Source organism: Bos grunniens, chromosome 2 (genome assembly GCF_055505025.1).
Source record: "Bos grunniens cultivar Pamir isolate PY7600 chromosome 2, Bosgru_T2T1.0, whole genome shotgun sequence".
Lineage (NCBI taxonomy): Eukaryota > Metazoa > Chordata > Mammalia > Artiodactyla > Bovidae > Bos > Bos grunniens.
This window is the reverse complement of record NC_141166.1, coordinates 45,109,206-45,131,433: the sequence shown is the minus strand read 5'-3', so window position 1 is coordinate 45,131,433 and position 22,228 is coordinate 45,109,206. Positions and strand designations below refer to the sequence as shown.

General features: G+C 38.1%; 1 protein-coding gene across 17 annotated transcripts in view; it reads right to left on the bottom strand.

Moving 5' to 3' along the window:
* RAPH1 (Ras association (RalGDS/AF-6) and pleckstrin homology domains 1) overlaps window positions 1-22,228 on the bottom strand; it is a 102,949-nt gene that overhangs the window by 51,094 nt on the left and 29,627 nt on the right. For all 17 annotated transcript variants that reach the window (XM_086344646.1, XM_086344692.1, XM_086344736.1 and 14 more), the window contains exons 2-4: window positions 9,638-9,757; window positions 5,493-5,598; window positions 4,203-4,708 (exon numbers count right to left, since the gene is read on the bottom strand). In XM_086344646.1, coding sequence (XP_086200772.1) covers window positions 4,203-4,708; window positions 5,493-5,598; window positions 9,638-9,757 — 732 coding nt within the window. The remainder of the gene's footprint in view (window positions 1-4,202; window positions 4,709-5,492; window positions 5,599-9,637; window positions 9,758-22,228) is intronic.

The following is a 22,228-nucleotide window of genomic DNA, read 5'->3' as shown; positions in this document are numbered from 1 at the left end:
GGGGGACAAACTAGGTTCTAGTTGAGAACCACTGTTATAGAGGGATTAGGATGTAAGGGGGGTTAGTGTACCTTAAATAAATGAGATGGGGATTAAAACTGGGGAGTTGTCAGTGTATAAGATCACCAAAGGAGTAGACAGAGAGAAGGGCAGTCTGACGCCTGCACCCTGGGGCACTCCACGGCTAAGAGACTACAGACAGGAGAAGGAGACTATGAATGGCCAATGAGGCAGTTCTACTCCCTCCATAAATCCTGCTAAAACAAAGAAAAAAGATTTTGTTGTTGCTGTTGTGTCAAAGACAAACTCATGAGAAGACATGACAAAAATCTGGAAGCTAGAAGCATCTGGCTGAGTGTACACAACTCAGCATGCCCAAGGAAAGCTGAATGCTAAGTCAAAACTGGAGAAAAGCAGAGAAGCACCCCAATTTACATTTTGTAACCTCAAAGCGAAGCAGCAGAAGTGAAGGTGGGACTAAAAGCAGGATTGGCTGAAAGCATATTTGAGAAAGCAGTTAATTCCCAGATTTCTCCTCCACCAGCAGTGGTCTCAGGTTCAGACTGATATTCATTCATAGGACCAAGAGACCACAGCTTGGCACCAGGCTCACTCAGTTCTGCAGAAAGACAATGTGCTAGCATGCGACAACGCTATCTTCAGAAGGGATTTACACAACCCACCAGGGACCTTTATGGACCATTGTAAGAGAAAGAGATCATGTGAATAAGCACAGACATCACCCTGGCCTAGGGAAACTTCACACTCCACAGGAAGCAGCCGTGCATTTTGAAGCCAATGTGTGTAGATTCCAGAGTCGGTGGAGGCATATGTTCATGCTCACTTACAAGAGTCACACACTGCACACCATGATCAAGCACAGTGTCTTTTCATAGGCTTCTAGAGTTCACTCACAGTCTTCCTGGTCCATATGCAATCACCAATCAGGGTCAATTTACAATAAACAATATTACTTGGATACATTCTATATTAATCAAGTTTCTAGTAAAAGAATGCCAGGAAAAGGAAAATCCAAGGTTATTTCCCATGGGGTAAAAAAAAAAGGCTCAGATCTGCTATTGTTAAACCTTTCTATTTAACACAGTGATTCTCAAATGGGGGCAATTTTGCCTCCAGGGAACATGTACCAATGTCTGGAGACTTTATAATTAGAAGGATGTATGCAGTTATGGCAGGCTTCCCTGGTGGCTCAGAAGGCAGAGCATCTATTTGCCTGCAATGCGGGAGACCTGGGTTTGATCCCTGGGGTGGGAAGACCCCCTGGAGGAGGGCATGGCAACCCACTCCAGTGTTCTCGCCTGGAGAATCCCCATGGACTGAGGAACCTGGCAGGCTATAGTCCGTGGGGTTGCAAAGAGTCGGACACAACTGAGCGACTAAGCACAGCACAGCACAGGACATTCAGTTCTGACACCTAGCAGACAGGTGCCAGGATGCCGCTAACCATTCTACAAATGCACAGCAGAGCTCCCTACGACAAACAATTATCTGGCCCAGCATGTGAACAGTGATGATGGGTGAGAAACCCTGACCTCGAACGATTAAATGGAAGGTAGTGATGAGGACCATTCCATACCCCATGCCTTCTTTCCCAAGGGGCTGTAAAGCCCTGACAACAAAGTACATGCCCTCCATGCAGGGGATTGGAAGAGTCTTCCGTGGAGCAGCTTACCCACCTGAGAGAAAAGACCTAAGAATGATGATACTAAAGATTTCAAAAGACAAAAAAGAATATTAAGAAGATGAAACTAATAAAACCAATTTTATCAAACCAAATAAAAGATTTAATCAGCTGGGAGAAAGTTTAGAGTTGAAATAGTAATAAGCATACAAAAAACTATTTTAAATTTTAAAGAATTCCAGGAAAAGCAAAAGGTAATGTCCCCAAAAGGGAATGTAATGAAAGTATATACAGTTCAGTAGTGAACTGCAAGTATACAGGTCATGATAATATAAACACTGAATAGTTACCCAACCAAAATAAATTGGAAGGGGAGGGGAGAAAAGAGGGGAACTGTCTAAGGAGCGCTATATCCTAATTAGCTATATCCTCATTTTCCAAAGTGAGAAGTCAGTCAGTAACACAAACAACTGAAGAAAAAAAAAAATCAAGATACAGCAATATAACTGTAGATTTAATGATAGGTAAATACACCAAGAATCAGCTAAGAGAGTAGAAAGCGCTTTCCCCTGGGAGCAGAATATAGCATGCATGTGTGCCATGCGCAGCAGTTTTTTCTTTTTTTTGGTAACAAGTCTCTTTAGAACTTCATGACTCTTTAACTCCATGCATGAAAAGCTAAAGTATTTTGTAAAAAACTGTATTTGAGTCTGGAGGCAATTTAATACATGGGGCTGGGATCTAGTAAGCCTCCTTCAGTTTTCTTGGCTTGAATCAGAACAGACTAGATCCAGAAAAAAAGTATACTGAAACAAGTTCCAGATTTGTTAAACCACTTTTCTACCCATCTTGGCAAGGCAAAAAAACAGGCTGATGGAAAAAACTTTAACTCCTTTCCTTGTTTTTTCCTGGCTTACTCACCAAATTTTACATTAGGTCTTATCTTAAAATATTATATCATTGTACACTGGCATCCTTGCCCATGGATACCACTAGATACCATGTGAAGTGTTTGCTAGGAGAAGACTTCACTTTTTACTTTATTTGCTCTTCAACTGTTACTTATAAAGAGTGTGCTTTTACTGAGGGAACTTTTATAAGGAATGTATTTTACAGATGGAAACATACACCAAGATTCTTAATTAGCTCATTACCTGCCCCCATGCCTCTTGACCCAACACAAAATAATATGATTGAAAAGAAAGAACATACAAAACACAGAATAAACAAGAAAGCACATTTCTAATAAAATATTACTCATATCCCAACAGGTAAGTCTAATAGATGTAAGTGATACATGCTAAGGAGCTGGTGCTAAAGATAATGCCCAGGTTTCACAATGGAGAAAGCAGTTTTCTACAGAATATAAACCATTTAGGAAAGTCTCACTAAATAAACAAAAATTTATTCTTCGATATAATTTGCTAACTTCCTTTACAAGCAACAAAACTCAAATTTATCTTCAAATTATCACGATTCGTGCTTCTTTTGAGCTCTACAATGCCCAGAGTGAAGCTAGGTAAATGAGTGGATACCAAGAGTTAGTGACTGATAGAAATTGACCAACTAAATTAAATCAATGTAACAGATACAAATTTTGAATTCTCTACAAGTCCTTAAACAATGTTTTGTAAGATTTTAACTTAGTTCTGATTAATACAAATTATTTTACTCTATTGGAGAGCATTGTAGACATAAACTGAATGGAAGGCTGGTTTTATTCTGCCCCATCCATTTTCTTTTTTCTTGCTGCTACCTTATAACAAAATTGCTTTCCCCTTGATGAACAAAACTCAATTTAAAAAATTCTCCTTTATCAAGCTCAGCTTTTGCTAAACTTATTTCATCACAAATCCATTCCTTATCCTCACCGCCATCATATCAGAAAAACTTCATCTTTTAAAATCTGTTCATGTCTATTATATCACTTTTGACACTCTGAACCACAGTATGAAGAAGACAGACTATGTACAATTAGTTCCACTTTACTTATGAGAAACTGAGGTTCACAAGACTGAATAACTCATAGAGGACCAATGGGTAGTGACACTTGGAACCAAGTTTTCTGACTCCAAGTCCAGTGGTTCTTTCCACCACACTGCATCAACTCTTTGATACTAAAATGGAGTAAATGCTGAGAACTTATAATCTAGGAGAACTATAATGGGGATATGAGCCATTTTCTCAAGTGGCCATTTTATAATAAACACATTAAAAAGCAATTATCAGCTTAATAGCTATCTTAATTCTATAAAGTATCAAATATAAATCACATTTCAAGCTTCTTAATAATATGATACAACTGACATTAATTTAAGGGCTTCAAATAGTCATAAGACTAAAACCAAAAAAACTAAATTTTTTCTTTATCATCTTTGTGACACTGCTGTATCTGGTAATACATTCTTTCTACAGTCTGATTTTAAAACTTAGCTCAGAGGTATTTCTGATAAATTTTAAGTGTAGGAAAAAAACAAGAAAGTTTATTAGAACAGGATGGAAAAAATACCATTGCCTCCTTAATACTGAAATAACAGGGAAGAAAGTTTCATCCACTTACCTCGGTAATTGGCTGCCCCTGATGTGTCAAATCCAGTTCTTGAGGGCGTGCTACTTTATCAATATCCAAAGAGTCCATGCTGGAGGTTGCAGAAGTGATGCTTGAACGAGAGGAGTTACTAATAGAGCGTACCTCAGCATCACTCACTGTGCCCGCTGACGCTGTTCTCCTGTGCTGATTAGTTACTAAGGGCTTAGTATCTTCTAGCACAGACTGCTGAGCAGCCTCATCCATGCTCAAGGAGGCCTGTTCTAGCTGTGCAGTGATGTCATCCAGGGAGTAGTTGGCATGAGACGGTTTAGTTATCCTATTGGACGAAGAAGACAGTCCTTTCAAGGTGCCATGCTTTGATGTATGCCGGCTAGTGGGTAACTTCTGAGTGGCCTTTGTTTCTGTGATTTGACGCTTAGTATTTCCAGCACCGATACTGCTGAGCTCCTGCTCTATTGAGCAAAGATCGGCCATTAGGGCATCCAGATCCACAGTTTCTCCCTGATTCAGAGCTTCTGCAATGTTTCCAGAACACAATGAATTAGAATTTACACATTCTACTATAAATCAGTCAACAAATGCAGGAGGAAAAGCAAAAAAAAAAAAAAAAAATCACCCTATTGGGCATAAAGCCTATCAAATACCACAGTTCTAACAGTTTTTTGTTCATTTTAAACTCCAAGAGAAAATTTCAGAAGCAAAGAGCCCATCTTTTAAGATTTGTGGTAATCAATAGAGAATAAAATTATGAGTTGAAAGATAAAAAAAATAGAAAAATTTTATACTGTTCTATTAACCAACATCCCTCAGGCAATTTTTCACCAGAGGCTCTAAGTGTTAATATGACCATAGCCCTGGTAGAGATGTTAATACCTAAAGATCTGAGGGCATAAAAAGAAAAATGTTAAGACCTAAAAAAATTACAGATTGAAATGTCAGCTCCACTAGGTATAGTTCATTAAATAAAGGCCAGAAGGGCTGATTTTTAAATTAACAACAAGTAATTTCACTGGACTTTATCCCACTGCAAATATAATAACACAATTAAGTTTGTTGTAGGATTCCATGTGAGGATATACTTTGTCAATTACTAATAACTAGGAAACTAGTTATATTCCAGTTAGTTTTTTTCTCTGATAATCTGAATTAGTAATAAAATGCACAAATCAAGAAATATAAGAACTCAGTTGTTATGCATATATAGTTTTTATATTGAGCTATTTGGAATTGTTGCTGTATTATTTCCACCTTATATAACTTAACATACTATTTTACATTTCATTTTCAATTACATCTTACCATTCAAGTTGTATATGGAGAAGCGATAAGAAAAATTGGCCATGTTTGTTTCCTGGCGAAGAGGAGATCTTTTTATTGGTTCCGTGGGCTTGTCAGAATCCAAACTCTTTATAAAAAGAAAGTTTAATGAGTCATATTAAATTCAGGTCTCAATTATAATAAAAGATGAATAAAGTTTATTCTATGAGTAAGTGAACTGTCATGTAATAGTTAATAAAATCCAAGTTCTTCTAAGTATTAGCCTTGGGGAAAAGCATAATTGGTTTTCACATAATTTTGGTTATAGTTTTTTCAATTTTTAGATATATGCTTACTTAAGGCACATGACATAGTCATAGTTCAGAGTAAGTATCTTCCCAAATACCACGAGTATAGTGGCTGAGCTCATTTTACATAAATTCACTATACAATAAGGTAGGTACATGAATATGGGATATGAGGATAAGAAATAAAAAGGAATAATGTAGAGAATTTTGTTATCTCTTTCCTCAAAGGAATTTGTTTTTGGTCCAACTTAACCACATTCTTAGAATGAAATACTCTGAAAATAAGGCACAATTCTGGACTCAAAATTATGAGAGCCACGATCTTAACAGAAAGTGGCTGTAACTTCAAACAATGATAGAATATCCTGTTCTTTTCATGTTCTATCAAGGTGAGTGTAAACTATAACCCAGCTATATTGCCTGTGCTAAGTCTACAATTACATTCTACACTTTAGGGTAGGGTGTTTTGTAAGTTAACTCACCACCTCTTTAAATGACCCTTTTTTTCTCTCCAACCTTTCTACAATAAGGAAAATAAGGTGGTTACAACAAAGAAATTCAGGGAAAGGGTCAGTAGTTATTCAGTGTCTTTTTAACTATGCAAATATCAGGATTAGTCTTTCAAATTTTTAATTTCTCTAATTATCAAATAGATTTCAAATGAAAAAGAATGTTGAACAATCTTTTTGTAGAATCACAGAATTAGATAGAGTGCTATCTTTTTTATTCATTTGTTTCAACTAAATCCATTTGGATAGTATCTACCCAGTTTTTCAAGCTATCATCTGAAGGAGATCCACAACTGTTCAGTGCTTTATTTCAAAGTTTAATGAAACAGCTAGGAAATTCTTCTTTAACCTCAAACCTAATTTTTCCACTACAAGTTAAGGCCTAATTCGCCTTCTCTCAGTGGAAATGAAGAGTGATAGGTAGGTAATGTTTTCAGTAAAACCTGAAGATAATTTAGGACATATTAAAAGTCAATCTATTTATCAGTTCAAATAAACAAATACTTATTATTAATTATCTGCTGTGTCCGTGGTGCTGGAGCAGAAAGGGAAATGATAGGAAATATTCCTTGATGCCAAGAAATGGGTACTCTAGTGGAGTGTTTTTTTTTAACCTTTTTTATTTTTTCAGTGGTGGTGGAATTGGGTTGGGAGTGGATGTCATTGAGAATATGATAAAAGCCATGAAACTTCTTGCAGAAAAATACAAATACATACAAAATTTTACAAGCAATTTCAGAAGATTCAACAGCCACTAGAAACTTAAAAATGATTTAATATAAAGTTGAAAATCCATTAACATTGTATGATATAGGTGCATGGATGACTGTGGCGAACTAAAATAATCAATTCTGAAGTTTTAGCCACTAACTTAGTAAAATATTTTTTGAAAATTTCCAAAGTGTTAAAAAGTAACTTACTAGCAGTGAGGGATATGGGGCTTCCCAGGTGATACTAGTGGTAAAGAACCTGCCTGACAAAGACAATGTAGGAGATATAAGAGACACAGGTTCGATCCCTGGGTCAGGAAGATACCCTGGAGGAGGAAATGGCAACCCACTCAAGTATTCTTCCTGGAGAATTTCGTGGACAGAGGAGCCTGGCAGGCTAAAGTCCATGGAGTTGCAATGACTGAAGTGACTTAGCATGCACGCATAGCAGTGAGAAATATTCTCCAACAGTTTTAACCTGTTTTCTCTGTAAGACAGCTTCATACATAAAAAAGGATGGTCAAAGCATTTTTTAGGACCCAGCTTTTTTGATGAATGGCTCTTACATGTGTATGTGTATGTCAGGGGATTTAAAATATACAGAAGGTTTATACAAATATACATAAGATTTCCCTGTATTCAGTAGAAATGTTACCTACAGTGGAGCAGCATCAAGTCTACTCCACCTAGAGTGGCTAGGCTTGTATCTGCCTGTCTTTCCTCTTTTTTGGCCTCTCCCCAAGGATGGACAATAAAACACACAGTCAAGGAAACTCCTGGGAGTTCCCTGGGTGCCTAGTGTTAGGATTCCAGGCTTTTACTGCTGTGGCCCAGGTTCAATCCCTGATCAGGGAACCAAGATCCTGCCAGCTGTGCAGCATAGCCAAAAACAAACAAACAAACAAAATGGAAACCCCACACACGACAACTGGCTCTCACATACTTTCCTTCATTATTATTTTCTATTTCCACTCCTTTACTTCCTCAGCACAGAACTGCATAGCCTAGTCATCATCTCTATGCCAAAATCACTTCTTTTTTTTAAAAAAAATTAAGAATTAAACTAAAATTAGGTTTGGTAACTACAGAAGAAAAGAGCTTTATCACCACAAACGTTATTTCTCCTGACTGGAGATGAAGAGAATGACCTTATGAAATCCTGTGCTGTGCTGGTTGTGCTTAGTCGTTCGTTGTGTCCGACTCTTTGCAACCCCACGGACTGTAGCCCACCAGGCTCCTCTGTCCACGGAATTCTCCAGGCAAGAACACTGGAGTGGGTTGCCATGCCCTCCTCCAGGGGATCTTCCCAACCCAGGGATCAAACCCAGGTCTCCAGTATTGCAGGTGGATTCTCTGCCATCTGAGCCACCAGGGAAGCCCAAGAATACTAGGGTGGGTAGCCAATCCTTTCTCCAGGGGATCTTCCTGACCCAGGAATCAAACTGGGATCTCCTGCATTGCAGGAGGATTCTTTACCAGCCGAGCTACCAGAGCAGCCCTAGTAAAGCGTTCTTCTCAAAACTCATCATTAACAGGTTATGGTCACAAACATGTCTGCCTTTCAAAATGATCTAACGAGAATTACATGAACAGCTTCTCAGTTTCAATTCCAGAATGATATGGAAAGAGATACAGAAAAAAACCGGTACTTTAAGTTTCCACTTTACCATCTACTCTGCTACTGGTTAACGAATTTCGTACTTAAGCAATTTAAACAAAAGTTCTTCCCAGAGATATTAGTTAAGAGTGAATGAAATAAGTCTTGTTCTAATGTTTTCATTGTTGTAAAGTTGTGTGCACGCTTGTTCATGCTGACTTTGTGACCCTATGGACTACAGCCTGCCAGGCTCCTCTGTCCATGGGGTTTTCCAGGCAAGAGTACTGGAGCAGGCTGTCATTTTTTACTCCAAGGGGTCTTCCCAACTCAGGGATCAAACCTACATCTCCTGCTGCATCTCCTGCGTGTCCTGCATTGTCAGGTGGATTCTTTACCACTGAGCCACCTGGGAAACCCGTCATAAAGTTAGAGTTGTTTAATACAGTTAATTAACTATCTTCATATATATTGAATATAATGTATTAACCAGGGTAGTAATAGTATTTGCTTTTATTCTAAAAAGTGATATTGTTTAGAGGACAAAATAATTCTTTAAAAGACAAAACAAAGATCCAATAAAAGAAAATGAAAAAACTTTGCCACTGTTTTAAAATAAAGCCAGGGATGAAACTTCGTCAGTATTCTGGGATCATGTAATAGAAAATATCTGCATGTGAGGATATCATTTATGTTGTAAAATGTGTTCACTCCACTGTTACGAAATAGGATTTGCTAAAATTTAGATTTTTACATTTTAGGCTTTAAAACTTTTTAGCCAGCAACTCAATTTATAAAACAGATTTTAGAAATCCCTCTAGATACACAGAACTTCTGTCAAAAGCATTAAAAAAAAAAAAAAACCTCCTTAAACTAACCACAGAAGAGAGTATCTTGTGTACCTAGAGTTACTATTCATTTACTTGTTAATGCTTTGGACATTTTCTCTTTATAGCAGTATTTTAAAACATAACCTGTGTTCATATCCTGAGGTCTACACAGTAAAATTTGAACACATAGTGATGACTTAAAATTCTCAACCAGTTTTTCACGCACTGTTTCTAACCTGAGTGAGTTTGTCTAGCTCCCCTAGCCAGGCTCCAAACATTTTGTCTAGGTCCTGATCTTCCTTGTCACTGTCTTCTTCAGCACCATGGTCAATTTCTTCATCCGATAGCTGCTCCATCTGAAATACAGATATGTGTATAATGAACAATTATATGATAAACTTGAAAAATCATGCAGTTTATGTTCTGATATATATTCAAACCTTGAAAACCAAAGACTATATTATAAAAGGAAACTGGAAGTCATAAATGTAGATAAGGTTGACAAGTGAATAGAAATGAGCAATTAAGTCTCAAATTTTTAGGAAAACAAACTATCGGATAATACTTTGGCCACCTGATACAAACAGCTGACTCATTGGAAAAGACCCTGATGCTGGGAAAGACTGAGGGCAGGAGGAGAAAGGGACGACAGAGGATGAGATGGTTGGATGGGATCACCAACTCAATGGACATGGGTTTGGGTGGACTCCGGGAGTTGGTGATGGACAGGGAGGCCTGGCGTACTGCCGTTCATGGGGTCGAAAAGAGTCAGACATGATTGAGTGACTGAACTGAGTCAGAAGTAATAATTTTTAAATCACAAACCACTCCCATTAATCAGAGGACATTATGGTAGTACAGTTCTCTCCACTAATAGATCTTGCAACACACCAAACAGCACAGAGTAATAATTTCAGAAGACTTTAGTAAGTTATTATCTTACTTATTCTGTAAAAATCCATTCAAATAAGTATCTCACCCAAAAAGCATTTCACATAAAAGACAATGCAAAGTCTTGAATCTATTAATAGTTCAGTTTGTTGAATTTGTTCTTCCATCTTATCCTTCCTTTCTAACCATTTAAAAATTCAAGGAACTAAAACTCAAATAGGAAACGTCAGAAAATTAGAATTGAATACATTAAATTCATATACAAAATTTCCTACATGTGGTGACTTTTCATGTTTAAGTCCCCTGAAAGAAGAGATATTTTCTTTTTTCCCATTAATAAAATGGTATGACATGGAATTTGCATATTATTTTGTGAAGGGAGGAAAAGTTATATAAAACAAAGATCAATGACTGACCAGATACTCAAAATTCTTTAAGATTAATCTGATTAATATAAAATATTTCATTATTAAACGCTCTAAGAAATCTTCAGTAACACTTAAGCTTTTTTTTTAAATCAACATATCCCAAATTTACTTGACCACATTATCTTTTCCTTCCATTTGGAGCAATACCTGTTAACTTTCTAGAGACATAATGAATATCTTCATTGTACATGCCATACTCTTGACTCACATTTACGAAGACACACATTTTGTTCCAGTGGATCTGGGCAATATTCAAAATACAACCTGTCAGCTAGCCTGAACAATTTTTCAGAGTAAAGATATCCTTAATCTAGAATAAGAATTTGTATACATCTTATACTTCCAAAGCAGCAATCCACAAAATCACCTCTGTGATCCTTATATGTAGTTATGAGATACATAAGGAATTTAACTATATAATTAGATGCCATGAAGTTAAACTTTAAACCTGATTTTATTATATAAAATTTTATAGAAATGGTCAAGCAAATACTGTTGCAAAATCAAAACTGAATTTAGCTCTAATGATGTTGAAAATCAGATATCCCACTTAACCAATTAAGAAATTCTCATTTCTTAATTTCACTACTGTAAGAATGTATATTTCAGGGCATTCTACCTTGACAAATGGAACATGAATCAACTAATTCTCAAATGCATACTTGTGGCTCTTAAAGAGATTTTGTTTTTATAGTTAACTTGTATTAATACTATTTCTTAGGTTTTTATTTAGTGCTGAATTATTTACAGATCAATCTCAATAGAAACCTGTTATTATATTTCATTAAGTTAGCTACTTATGAAAAACAAAAAACTGCAAAGAAAAAGCTCATCTGATCAGGCTGACTTAATTACTCAAATAATGCTAGTTTGAGAACATCAAAGAGCAGTAATACTCGGTTTTCCTAATGAGGGCCAACAAGCAACAGAACTTGAAATCTAACAGTCAACTTCCTTTTCCTCCGTAATCTTCAAAACTAAACACACTGGAATAACCCAGAAGCAAAGATATTCGAGGAGGAATTCTGCTTTAATATAATAAACACTTACGCTTGCACTTCCCTCTGAGCACACACTGTAAATGTCCAAAAAGAAGATACGACACTGGAAAAATGAAACATCAGGAATATAATTTTATAGTGCAAACACAAAATAGTTCAAAATGAATATGAGTATTTTAAATTATCATGGATCCAAACAGAATTCTTCACACCAAAGTTTGGTGTGTTTTGTGAGTTTTTTATTATTATTCAAACCCAGTAATTATTTGGACTTTAAAATTTTTCTTTAAATATTTTAATAAAAATAAATAAATATTTTAATAGTTTTATTTTTATTTAGACAACTACTGACTCAAGGAACATATGACTTAAGGAACAATAACAGAGTCATGAAATAAATGAAAAACTTGAAAAAATGATTAGACTTTTACCATTTATGTAACTTTTGCTAATTTTGTCCTTTTCTTGAATTTCTGTCACCACATGGGTTATTTTATCTAAATGAACTTTACATTTTATTCAGATACTTCTCCATAAAAATTTAGGTCCTACTACATTTCTGGAATCAAGATTGCCAGGAGAAATATCAATAATCTCAGATATGCAGATGACACCACCCTTATGGCAGAATGTGAAGAGGAACTAAAGAGCCTCTTGATGAAAAGTGAAACAGGAGAGTAAAAAATTTGGCTTAAAACTCAACATTCAGAAAACGAAGATCATGGCATCCAGTCCCATCACTTTATGGCAAATAGATGGAGAAACAGTGGAAACAGTGTCAGACTTTATTTTTTGGGCTCCAAAATCACTGCAGATGGTGACTGCAGCCATGAAATTAAAGGATGCTTACTCCTTGGAAGGAAAGTTATGACCAACCTAGATAGCATATTCAAAAGCAGAGACATTACTTTGCCAACAAACGTCCATCTAGTCAAGGCTATGGTTTTTCCAGTGGTCATGTATGGATGTGAGAGTTGGACTGTGAAGAAAGCTGAGAGCCAAAGAATTGATGCTTTTGAACTGTGGTGTTGGAGAAGGCTCCTGAGAGTCCCTTGGACTGCAAGGAGATCCAACCAGTCCATTCTGAAGGGAGATCAGCCCTGGGATTTCTTTGGAAGGAATGATGCTAAAGCTGAAACTCCAGTACTTTGGCCACCTCATGCAGAGTTGACTCATGGGAAAAGACTCTGATGCTGGGAGGGATTGGGGGCAGGAGGAGAAGGGGACGACAGAGGATGAGATGGCTGGATGGCATCACCGACTCGATACACAAGAGTTTGGATGAACTCTGGGAACTGGTGATGGACAGGGATGCCTGGTGTGCTGCAATTCACGGGGTCGCAAAGAGTCGGACACAACTGAGCGACTGAACTGAACATTTCTTAAAGGATCTATACTCTACAACAGCACTCTCCATTCCCTGGAAGGTGATGTTAATCCTTATTCTTCTACCCCCAATACGGAATTGTTTCTATTTACTATACACAACAAATCAGGAGCCCCCAGAAAGTTTACAGGCTCTGCACTGTTCAAAATCAGCAAATCTGGTAAGGCGATTCATTCTTTACTATGTATCAATCCTGTCTCCAATTAAATCACAATTTCAAACCTGAATTTTCCCAACATGATATAATGCCCCTACTAGAAATGATGACAGAAGAAAATGCAAATTAAATTATACAACAGTCAACTTTCCCTCCAAACAAAAAGGGAAATTAAAAAAAAAAGAAAGAAAAAACTCATTAATTTTATTTTAAAAATGATTAGGATTTAAATGGATAGCTTCTAATGTGATGTTTTTCCTTAATGATGTGGAAATAGGCCCAAGGAAACTATAATACATACTAGAACAAATACTATTAAATTACTCTATTAAATTAGGTACTTTAGGAGGAACATTAAAGTTTCACTCAAATTCCCCGCTCCATTACATCTGATGGAAACTATGTCCTTAAGAAACAAATATACCCTGCCACAAAGGAAAAGGTTTACTCTTCCAAAGCACAGATGTACTGAACACAGAACACAACTCAGAGCTGCTACAAATCAAGAAGGCCCCAAGTGGTCCTGGTCTTCAGGGACCTCATTGACCACTCTTCCCACTCTCTCCTCCAGCGACACTGTCCTGCCCGCTGGTGTTCCTTGGAGCAGGTTGAGGGAAGGAAAGGTGTGGATTCTGTTTTGAAGTCAGATTGAGAGATGCCTGGCAAACATCCAACTGGCAAAAATGAGGAAATTAGGACCCGGGCATTAGAAAGTTTAGTTAGCTTGAGTATTATTTCAAAACCATATGTTTGTTACAGAAAATAACAGGTTAAAGCTAATAATAATTTAACTATATTTTAAACTAGTTTATTCATGAAGTGAAAATAGGAATAAGGGGGAATGATCCATCATCGTTTATATGCTAGTTGGTTTCATTTCACAGATAACAGTGAATAACTGTGCTTCAATTACTACAGGTTAAAATGTGTAATACACATAGTAAGGCTCCACTAAACATAATGAATCTATCCATTTAGTATGCTTTAGTATGAACAATATTATATTATTCCCACTAAGTTTTCCATGAAGTTAATTATTCAAGCATAATTTCCCTATTAACCTTATTCTTGGAAGACATTTTGGTTTACTATTCGATTTCCTCACTGCAAGATGGAATGATGATCTTTATCAAGAAGGTGGGCTTAGAATAGAGCTTAAGGATTTGAATAAACATATTCCAGGTAGGGCAAATTATAAAAAGCAAAGAAGACGGTCTGTTTTTGTGAGACCATCAAGTAAAACAAGAGGGAAGAGTCCTGAGATTTAAAAGTCAAGGACTAAGGAAGGACTTTCAGGTCATACAAGACCTTGAAAGCCAAGCCTATTTTTTTTTTTCTCTCCCTCCAGAAGGCAACTAGGAAGAACTAAACACAGACGTGAAGGAGGTAAGGGGAGAACTAGTAGCCAAGGGAACATGGTACCTGTATAAGTGTTATTAGAAAAGTGAAAGACCATCAGAAGGCCACTCTGGACATTAGAGAGATGTTTAGAGACAATTTAGAGTTTAAAGAGAAATTAGATAGAAATTAGTCTTGAGAGGAAGTACAACTTACACAAGTCACATACTTGGAGTGGCACCCTAGCTATATACCATGTATTTTTCTTGCCACTCCAAGTATGTGACTTGTGTAAGTTGTACTTTCTCTCAAGACTAATTTCTATCTAATTTATCTTTAAATTCTAAACTCTAAATGGCTTAACATTTCTGGAGCATAGGATGTGTGCTGTAGACCCATGGAAAATAGGGCTGGAGAGTAGGTGGGGCAACATTAAAAGCCACATCAAAGTTTGGACTTGATGCCACACAGCAATGTTTTTCCAGGTGTGGTCTGCTGATGACCTGCATGAAAATTACCTAGGGTGCTTCTTCTTAAAGTCAGCTTTTAAATGGCCTGCCAAAGGTCTACTGACTAGTAATTTCCAAGAGTGGAACATTTTTAACAATTCCCCCAGGGCTTTGCTTATACCCACAAAAGTCTGAGAACTGCAAGAGTATGTCATAACTACTGGGAGGACTTCCCAGACAAAAGCAATGCAGTTTTGCATGACCACAATTTGGTTAAAGGCAGAACACTCTAAATAAGCACTCCCAAAGACCATAAAGAAACTAAGCAGCACCACAATCTCCTAAGTAATGTAACACAACCCAATTACTCCTCCTCCATGGAAGAAGCAAATTCCATGCTTCTTCTCAGCATTATTTAGAATTTCAGTTCTTAATGTCCAGTTAGGTTTCAATAGCTTGAACACAAAAACAGTTTTGAAAACACCACCTATGCTGCTTTAATTTGATAAATAATTCTAAAGAAAAACAGGCACCAGAGAAGAGGGGCTGTGAAGACTTCTAGGTTCAAGGAGTGCCCCCAACTGTGTAAGATACAACTCTTGCAAAATAAAGGCAAGAGGAAGGAAACCTACATCAGACAAAAGAAACAATAAGGAAAAAAGCTCTGTTAAATTTAGTAAGGCAAAAAAAAAGAGGAAGAGAACCCATCAAAAGGAGGGAGGAAGTCAGAGCCGAGAAGGAAAAGGAGAGAAATAGGACACAACAAAATGTAAAATGAAGTAAGAACTGTGGGCGATAGAGGGCTATGAACTAACTCATTGGAATAAGGCACCAAAAGGGATGTTTCTCTGTGGACCTAAAACTCTAACTTAGTTCTGTTGTGAACTAAACAGTAGCATGTGCAAACTACCCAAACAGGAACTGAGAACTTAATAAACCAATTGAAAACAGTATAAAGGCAAGGTTGGTAGAAAAGGAGAAAATAATAAATTGAGTTTACATGAGCTCTTTACAGAGTCAAGATATTAAACATGTGTGTAGAGCAACATTTTCCTCAGGTTTTACCTTTTAACTTTGTTGGACTTTTTTAACGCACTACTAAACTTTTTCAAGTTATTAAATGTAATGAAAACATTCTTACACTCTTTTATTCAGTAAATTTTTCTCCACCCAGAAGCCAGATAAATGTTTATATAAATTTTGTTTTATTTTGCTATTCATTCTTTAATGCAGTTACTACATTTTTACATGGGTAGCTTAGTTTCAGACAAAATGTGAAAGGGAGAACCTAAACTGATTTTCCCCAAAATTCTAAATTTCCCATGCTTGGTATAGTCTCTTAATTATATATCTATGCTCTAAGCAGAAGAGCATATGGAGAAGGCAATGGCACCCCACTCCAGTACTCGTGCCTAGAAAATCCCATGGACGGAGGAGCCTGGTAGGCTTCAGTCCATGAGGTTGCTAAGAGTTGGACATGACTGAGCAACTTCACTTTCACTTTTCAGATTCATACATTGGAGAAGGAAATGGCAACCCACTCCAGTGTTCTTGCCTGGAGAATCCCAAGGACGGGGGAGCCTGGTGGGCTGCCATCCATGGGGTCGCACAGAGTCGGACATGACTGAAGCGACTTGGCAGCAGTAGCAGCATGCTCTATGCACACACTAGGTTCTTTTTTTGAGGATCATCTTCCAGTGTGAGCCTTTTCTCAAGTAAACATTACTTTATTCATGTTATTAATTTATAAAGCTGATGAGTTTTTTTTAAAAAATCAGAAGTTCCTTTCTGTATATTCAATCACTTAAATTTTCTCTGGAGGTTAGTACCCCTCAAGAGAAAACACTCAAGTTCAAAATGGTGGTGGTTTAGTCGCTAAGCCATGTCCTACACATGTGATGCCATGGACTGTAGTCCGTCATGGTCCTCTGTCCATGGGATTTCCCAGGCAAGAATACTGGAGTGTGTTGCCATTTCCTTCTCCAGGGGATCTTCCTGACCCAAGGATCAAACCTGGGTCTCCTGCACTCAGGTGGGTCTCCTGCATTGCAGGCAGATTCTTTATCGACTGAGCCACAAAATACCTTGCCTACAAATAGCATTATGCAAGATACAAAGAAAGCAGAAAATATGTTCCATGACTTCGGAGAATGATAACCTTAACTATGGGAAAGGTGGTAAACACAGAGGTATCTTCATTAACAAATTCTCTAAGAACAAAGTTCCTTTTGTAGGCCTGTGCATAAAGAAAGCTATGGTCTCCTAAGAGTTGAAAGAGACTGAGAAAGAAGCAAAGTGCTGTATTATCCAAAGGCTTCTGCAGGAGCACGCCCAGTAGACAAACTGTCCATGGGGGAACTTGCATGGCCTGACTCTCTGGGAATGAGCTGACACCTGGTACTAAGTTTTGTAAAGTTTCTACATGGAATTGAACTCCCTAAAAAATAGAGAGGTGTACTATTCTTGGGCCAGCCACTGTGAACCCCTCCTTATCCAGAGGAAAGAGATATACTAATGGTGGTGACTCACATGCTTATATGCCTTCTCTATTTCTGTTTCTGTTTTTTGACAACCCAGGATGTAACACATCCTCTTCATTATCATGTACGTTAACTGTGAGGTAACTAAAGATCATATCAGATCAGATCAGATCAGTCGCTCAGTCGTGTCCGACTCTTTGCGACCCCATGAATCACAGCACGCCAGGCCTCCCTGTCCATCACCAACTCCCAGAGTTCACTCAAACTCACATCCATTGAGTCGGTGATGCCATCCAGCCATCTCATCCTCTGTCATCCCCTTCTCCTCTTGCCCCCAATCCCTCCCAGCATCAGAGTCTTTTCCAAAGAGTCAACTCTTTGCATGAGGTGGCCCAAGTACTGGAGTTTCAGCTTTAGTATCATTCCTTCCAAAGAAATCCCAGGGTTGATCTCCTTCAGAATGGACTGGTTGGATCTCCTTGCAGTCCAAGGGACTCTCAAGGGTCCTCTCCAACACCACAGCTCAAAAGCATCAATTCTTCAGCGCTCAGCCTTCTTCACAGTCCAACTCTCACATCCATACATGACCACAGGAAAAACCATAGCCTTGAAAGATCATATAAAGCAGCATTAAAAATAAACAAGAGCTCTTTTACAGCTGATAGAGGTTAGAATGCCTAAGAGCTAAAAGTTAAATCAAAGCCAATTTTGTTAATATGATGTTTTATTTACTTAAATACAATCCCTAGTAAAGGAATTCTTTGAACAGGATGAACCATATTCATGCTTTTATTTATACTGGATTTGCATATCTTAAGCTACTAAATCCCAAACAGGAACTGCTTATCTAAGTGGAAAAAACAATCTTAGCCCAGTGCTCTACAAGAAACTCCTAACATACTCAGAAATAAGATGTTTTAATGATCAGTTTTATAATCACTTATTACACATATACCACAAACCATAATCTGAATCACAGAGCAACTGAAAAACAAAAAACTGAAAACAAAAATAATAAGTGTAAATTTCTTATGTTTATATTTTCAAGCTTATTTCAGAAACTGTGAGAAAATTAATTTGTTGTTTTTTAAGCCACCAAGTGTGTGGTGATTTGTTACACCAGTCCTATGAAACCAGTATCGTGTATAAGTGCGTGTGTATATATACATATGTGTGTGTGCATCTGTGTGCGTATATGTGGCTTCCACAGCTACATCCAGAGATGTTCATCTTACTCATTTTTCTCCACACTTGGGACCTTTCCTGCTATACTACATGGGTCTGAGGTTATCTTTGGAGGTGAGTGTTAGTTGTTCAGTTGTGTCTGACTCTTTGTGACCGCATGAACTGTAGCCCACCAGGCACATCTGTCATTGGGATTTCACAGGCAAGAATACTGGAGTGAATAGCCATTCCCTACTCCAGGAGATCTTCCCAATCCAGGGCTTGACCTCAGGTCTCCTGGGTTGCAGGCAGATTCTTTACCATCTGAGCCACCAGGGAAGCCCATAGTTATTTCTTTGGGATGGCTGATACTGTTAATGCACTCTCCAGATTCAACTGAAACAGAGGCTACAACTTTACTACTCTCTTGGGTAGGAGAAATTGTCTTGAAATTATTGAAAGCCTTATTAGGGTGGTGGTTGACTACTATTTTTTTCCACTTTTGTCCTATTCTCCTATAAGACAGACAAATGCACAGCAGGAAATACAGCCCCTGAAGGGACCCCATACTTTGGGAGACAGAGAATGCTAGACACCTGTAGCCTGTAGCACAGAAGCCATTTGGATTGGCTTTTGAATCATCAGTATGAACTCAAGGTTTTCAACAGATAGAGGAAAAGGGAAGGCTAGAAATAGATATTATGTGTAGGTGTGTTTACAGATATGTCCACTGAAAAGGCCTCATAGCAGTAACACTTGAGTAGCAATTAGAATATCTAGATCCCAGTTTGGGGTTACATATTCTACCCAAAAAGTAATCAGAGATCCTTAAAACAATGATTCTAGAGAAAATAACAGGATGAGGCCCTAGAATACTGTGCCAGAAAATGTTCAATAAAGATGGGGACACGTCATAAGGACACAAGAGCCAGCCAGAAGGGGCCTATTCTGGGATCATTTAAGATCAAAATAAATTATGACACAAAGTATAACCTACTGATTAAAACAAGAATCCACAAATCAACACTGATATCAGTTATGTCTGACTCTTTGCAACCCCATGGACTGCAGCACACCAGGTTTCCCTGTCCATCACCAACTCGTGGAGATTGCTCAAACTCATGTCCATCGACTCAGTGATACCATCCAACCATCTTATCCTCTGTTGTCCCCTTCTCCTGCCTTCAATCTTTCCCAGAATCAGGGTATTTTCCAATGAGTCAGTTCTTTGCAGCAGGTGGCCCAAGTATTGGAGGTTCAGCTTCAGCATCAGTCTTTCCAATGAATATTTAGGACTTTCTTCCTTTAGGATTGACTGGTTGGATCTCCTTGCAATCCAAGGGACTCTCAAGAGTCTTCTCCAACACCACAGTTCAAAGGCATCAATTCTTCAGCACTCAGCTTTCTTTATGGTCCAACTCTCACATCCACACATGACTACTGGAAAAACTATAGCTTTGACTAGATGGACCTTTGTCAGCAAACTAAGGTCTCTGCTTTTCAATATGCTGTCTAGGTTGGTCACAGCTTTCCTTCCAAGGAGCAAGCATCTTTTAATTCCATGGCTGCTGTCACCATCTGCAGTGATTTTGGAGCCCCCTAAAAGAAAGTCTCTCACTGTTTCCACTGTTTTCTCATCTGTTTGCCATGAAGTGATGGGATGGGATGCCATGATCTTAATTTTCTGAATGTTGAGCTTTAAGCCAGCTTTTTCACTCTCCTCTTTCACTTTCATCAAGAGGCTCTTTAGTTCCTCTTCACTTTCTGCCATAAGGGTGGTGTTATCTGCATATCTGAGGTTCTTGATATTTCTCCTGGCAATCTTGATTCCAGCTTGTGCTTCTTACAGCCCAACATTTCACATGATGTACTCTGCATATAAGTTAAATAAGCCGGGTGACAATATACAGCCTTGACGTACTCCTTTCCCTATTTGGAACCAGTCCATTGTTCCATGTACGGTTCTAATTGTTGTTTCTTGACCTGCATACAGATTTCTCAGGAACCAGGTAAGGTAGTCTGGCATTCCCATCTCTTTAAGAATTTTCCACAGTTTGTTGTGATCCACACAGTCAAAGGTTTTGGCGTAGTCAATGAAGCAGAAGCAGATGTTTTTCTGGAACTCTCTTGCTTTTTCCATGATCCAACGGATGTTGGCAATTTGATCTCTTTTCTAAATCCAGCTTGAATATCTGGAAGTTCTCGGTTCACATACTGTTGAAGCCTTGCTTAGAGAATTTTGAGTATTATTTTGCTAGCGTGTGAGATGAGTGCAATTATGCGGTAGTTTGAACATTCTTTGGCATTGCCTTTCTTTGGGATTGGAATGAAAACTGACCTTCTCCAGTCCTGTGGCCACTGCTGAGTTTTCCAAATTTGCTGGCATGTTGAGTGCAACACTTTAACAGCATCATCTTTTAGGATTTAAAATAGCTCAGCTCGAATTCCATCACCTCCACTCCATCTTTTAGGATTTGAAATAGCTCAACTGGAATTCCATCACCTCCACTAGTAGTGATGCTTCCTAAGGCCCACTTGACTTCGCACTCCAGGATGTCTGGTTCTAGGTGAGTGATCACACCACTGTGGTTATCTGGGTCATTAAGATCTTTTTTTATATAGTTTTGTGTATTCTTGCCACCTCTTCTTGATATCTTCTGCACCTGTTAGGTCCATAATGTTTCTGTCCTTAATTGTGCTCATCTTTGCATGAAATGTCCTCTTGGTATCTGTAATTTTCTTGAAGATACCTCTAGTCTTTATATCTGCTGCTGCTACTACTGCTAAGTCGCGTCAGTCATGTCCGACTCTGTGCGACCCCAAAGACGACAGCCCACCAGGCTCCCAAGTCCCTGGGATCCTCCAGGCAAGAACACTGGAGTGGGTTGCCATTTCCTTCTCCAATGCATGAAAGTGGAAAGTGAGAGTGAAGTCATTCAGTCATGTCTGACTCTTAGCGACCCCACGGACTGCAGCCTACCAGGCTCCTCCGTCCATGGGATTTTCCAGGCAAGAGTACTGGAGTGGGGTGCCATTGCCTTCTCCGAGTCTTTATATCTAGTTTGATATAAATAAACAATAGGCAAGAAAGTTTTCCTTACAGTAATATGCCAACTAATTAACACAGAAGAAACAACAGACGATCACTGTTACAACCATTGTAGTAACAACTGGTTCAGGCAAGAATCATCAATAGATGCTAACACTAGTGGATGAATATTTGATGAGACATTTATATATTTTCAAAGTATCACCCCACAAATTACTGGAGGTATGCTGCCGTAACCAAGTTATCAACTTAACATCACCACTTCTGGGGCAAACGTTATGCTTCCTGAGGGGCTTCCCTGGCAGCTCAGACAGTAAAGAATCTGCCTGCAATTGAAGGCATATTCATTTTGTAGCATTCCTGACAAAAATTCATTACCTAAATTAATCCTGAGACGTTTTATAAAATAACTGGCCTGTAGTTTTCAAAACTGTTAACAGTGAAGAGCACAAAGAAAAGCTGAGGATACATTCCAGATTAAAG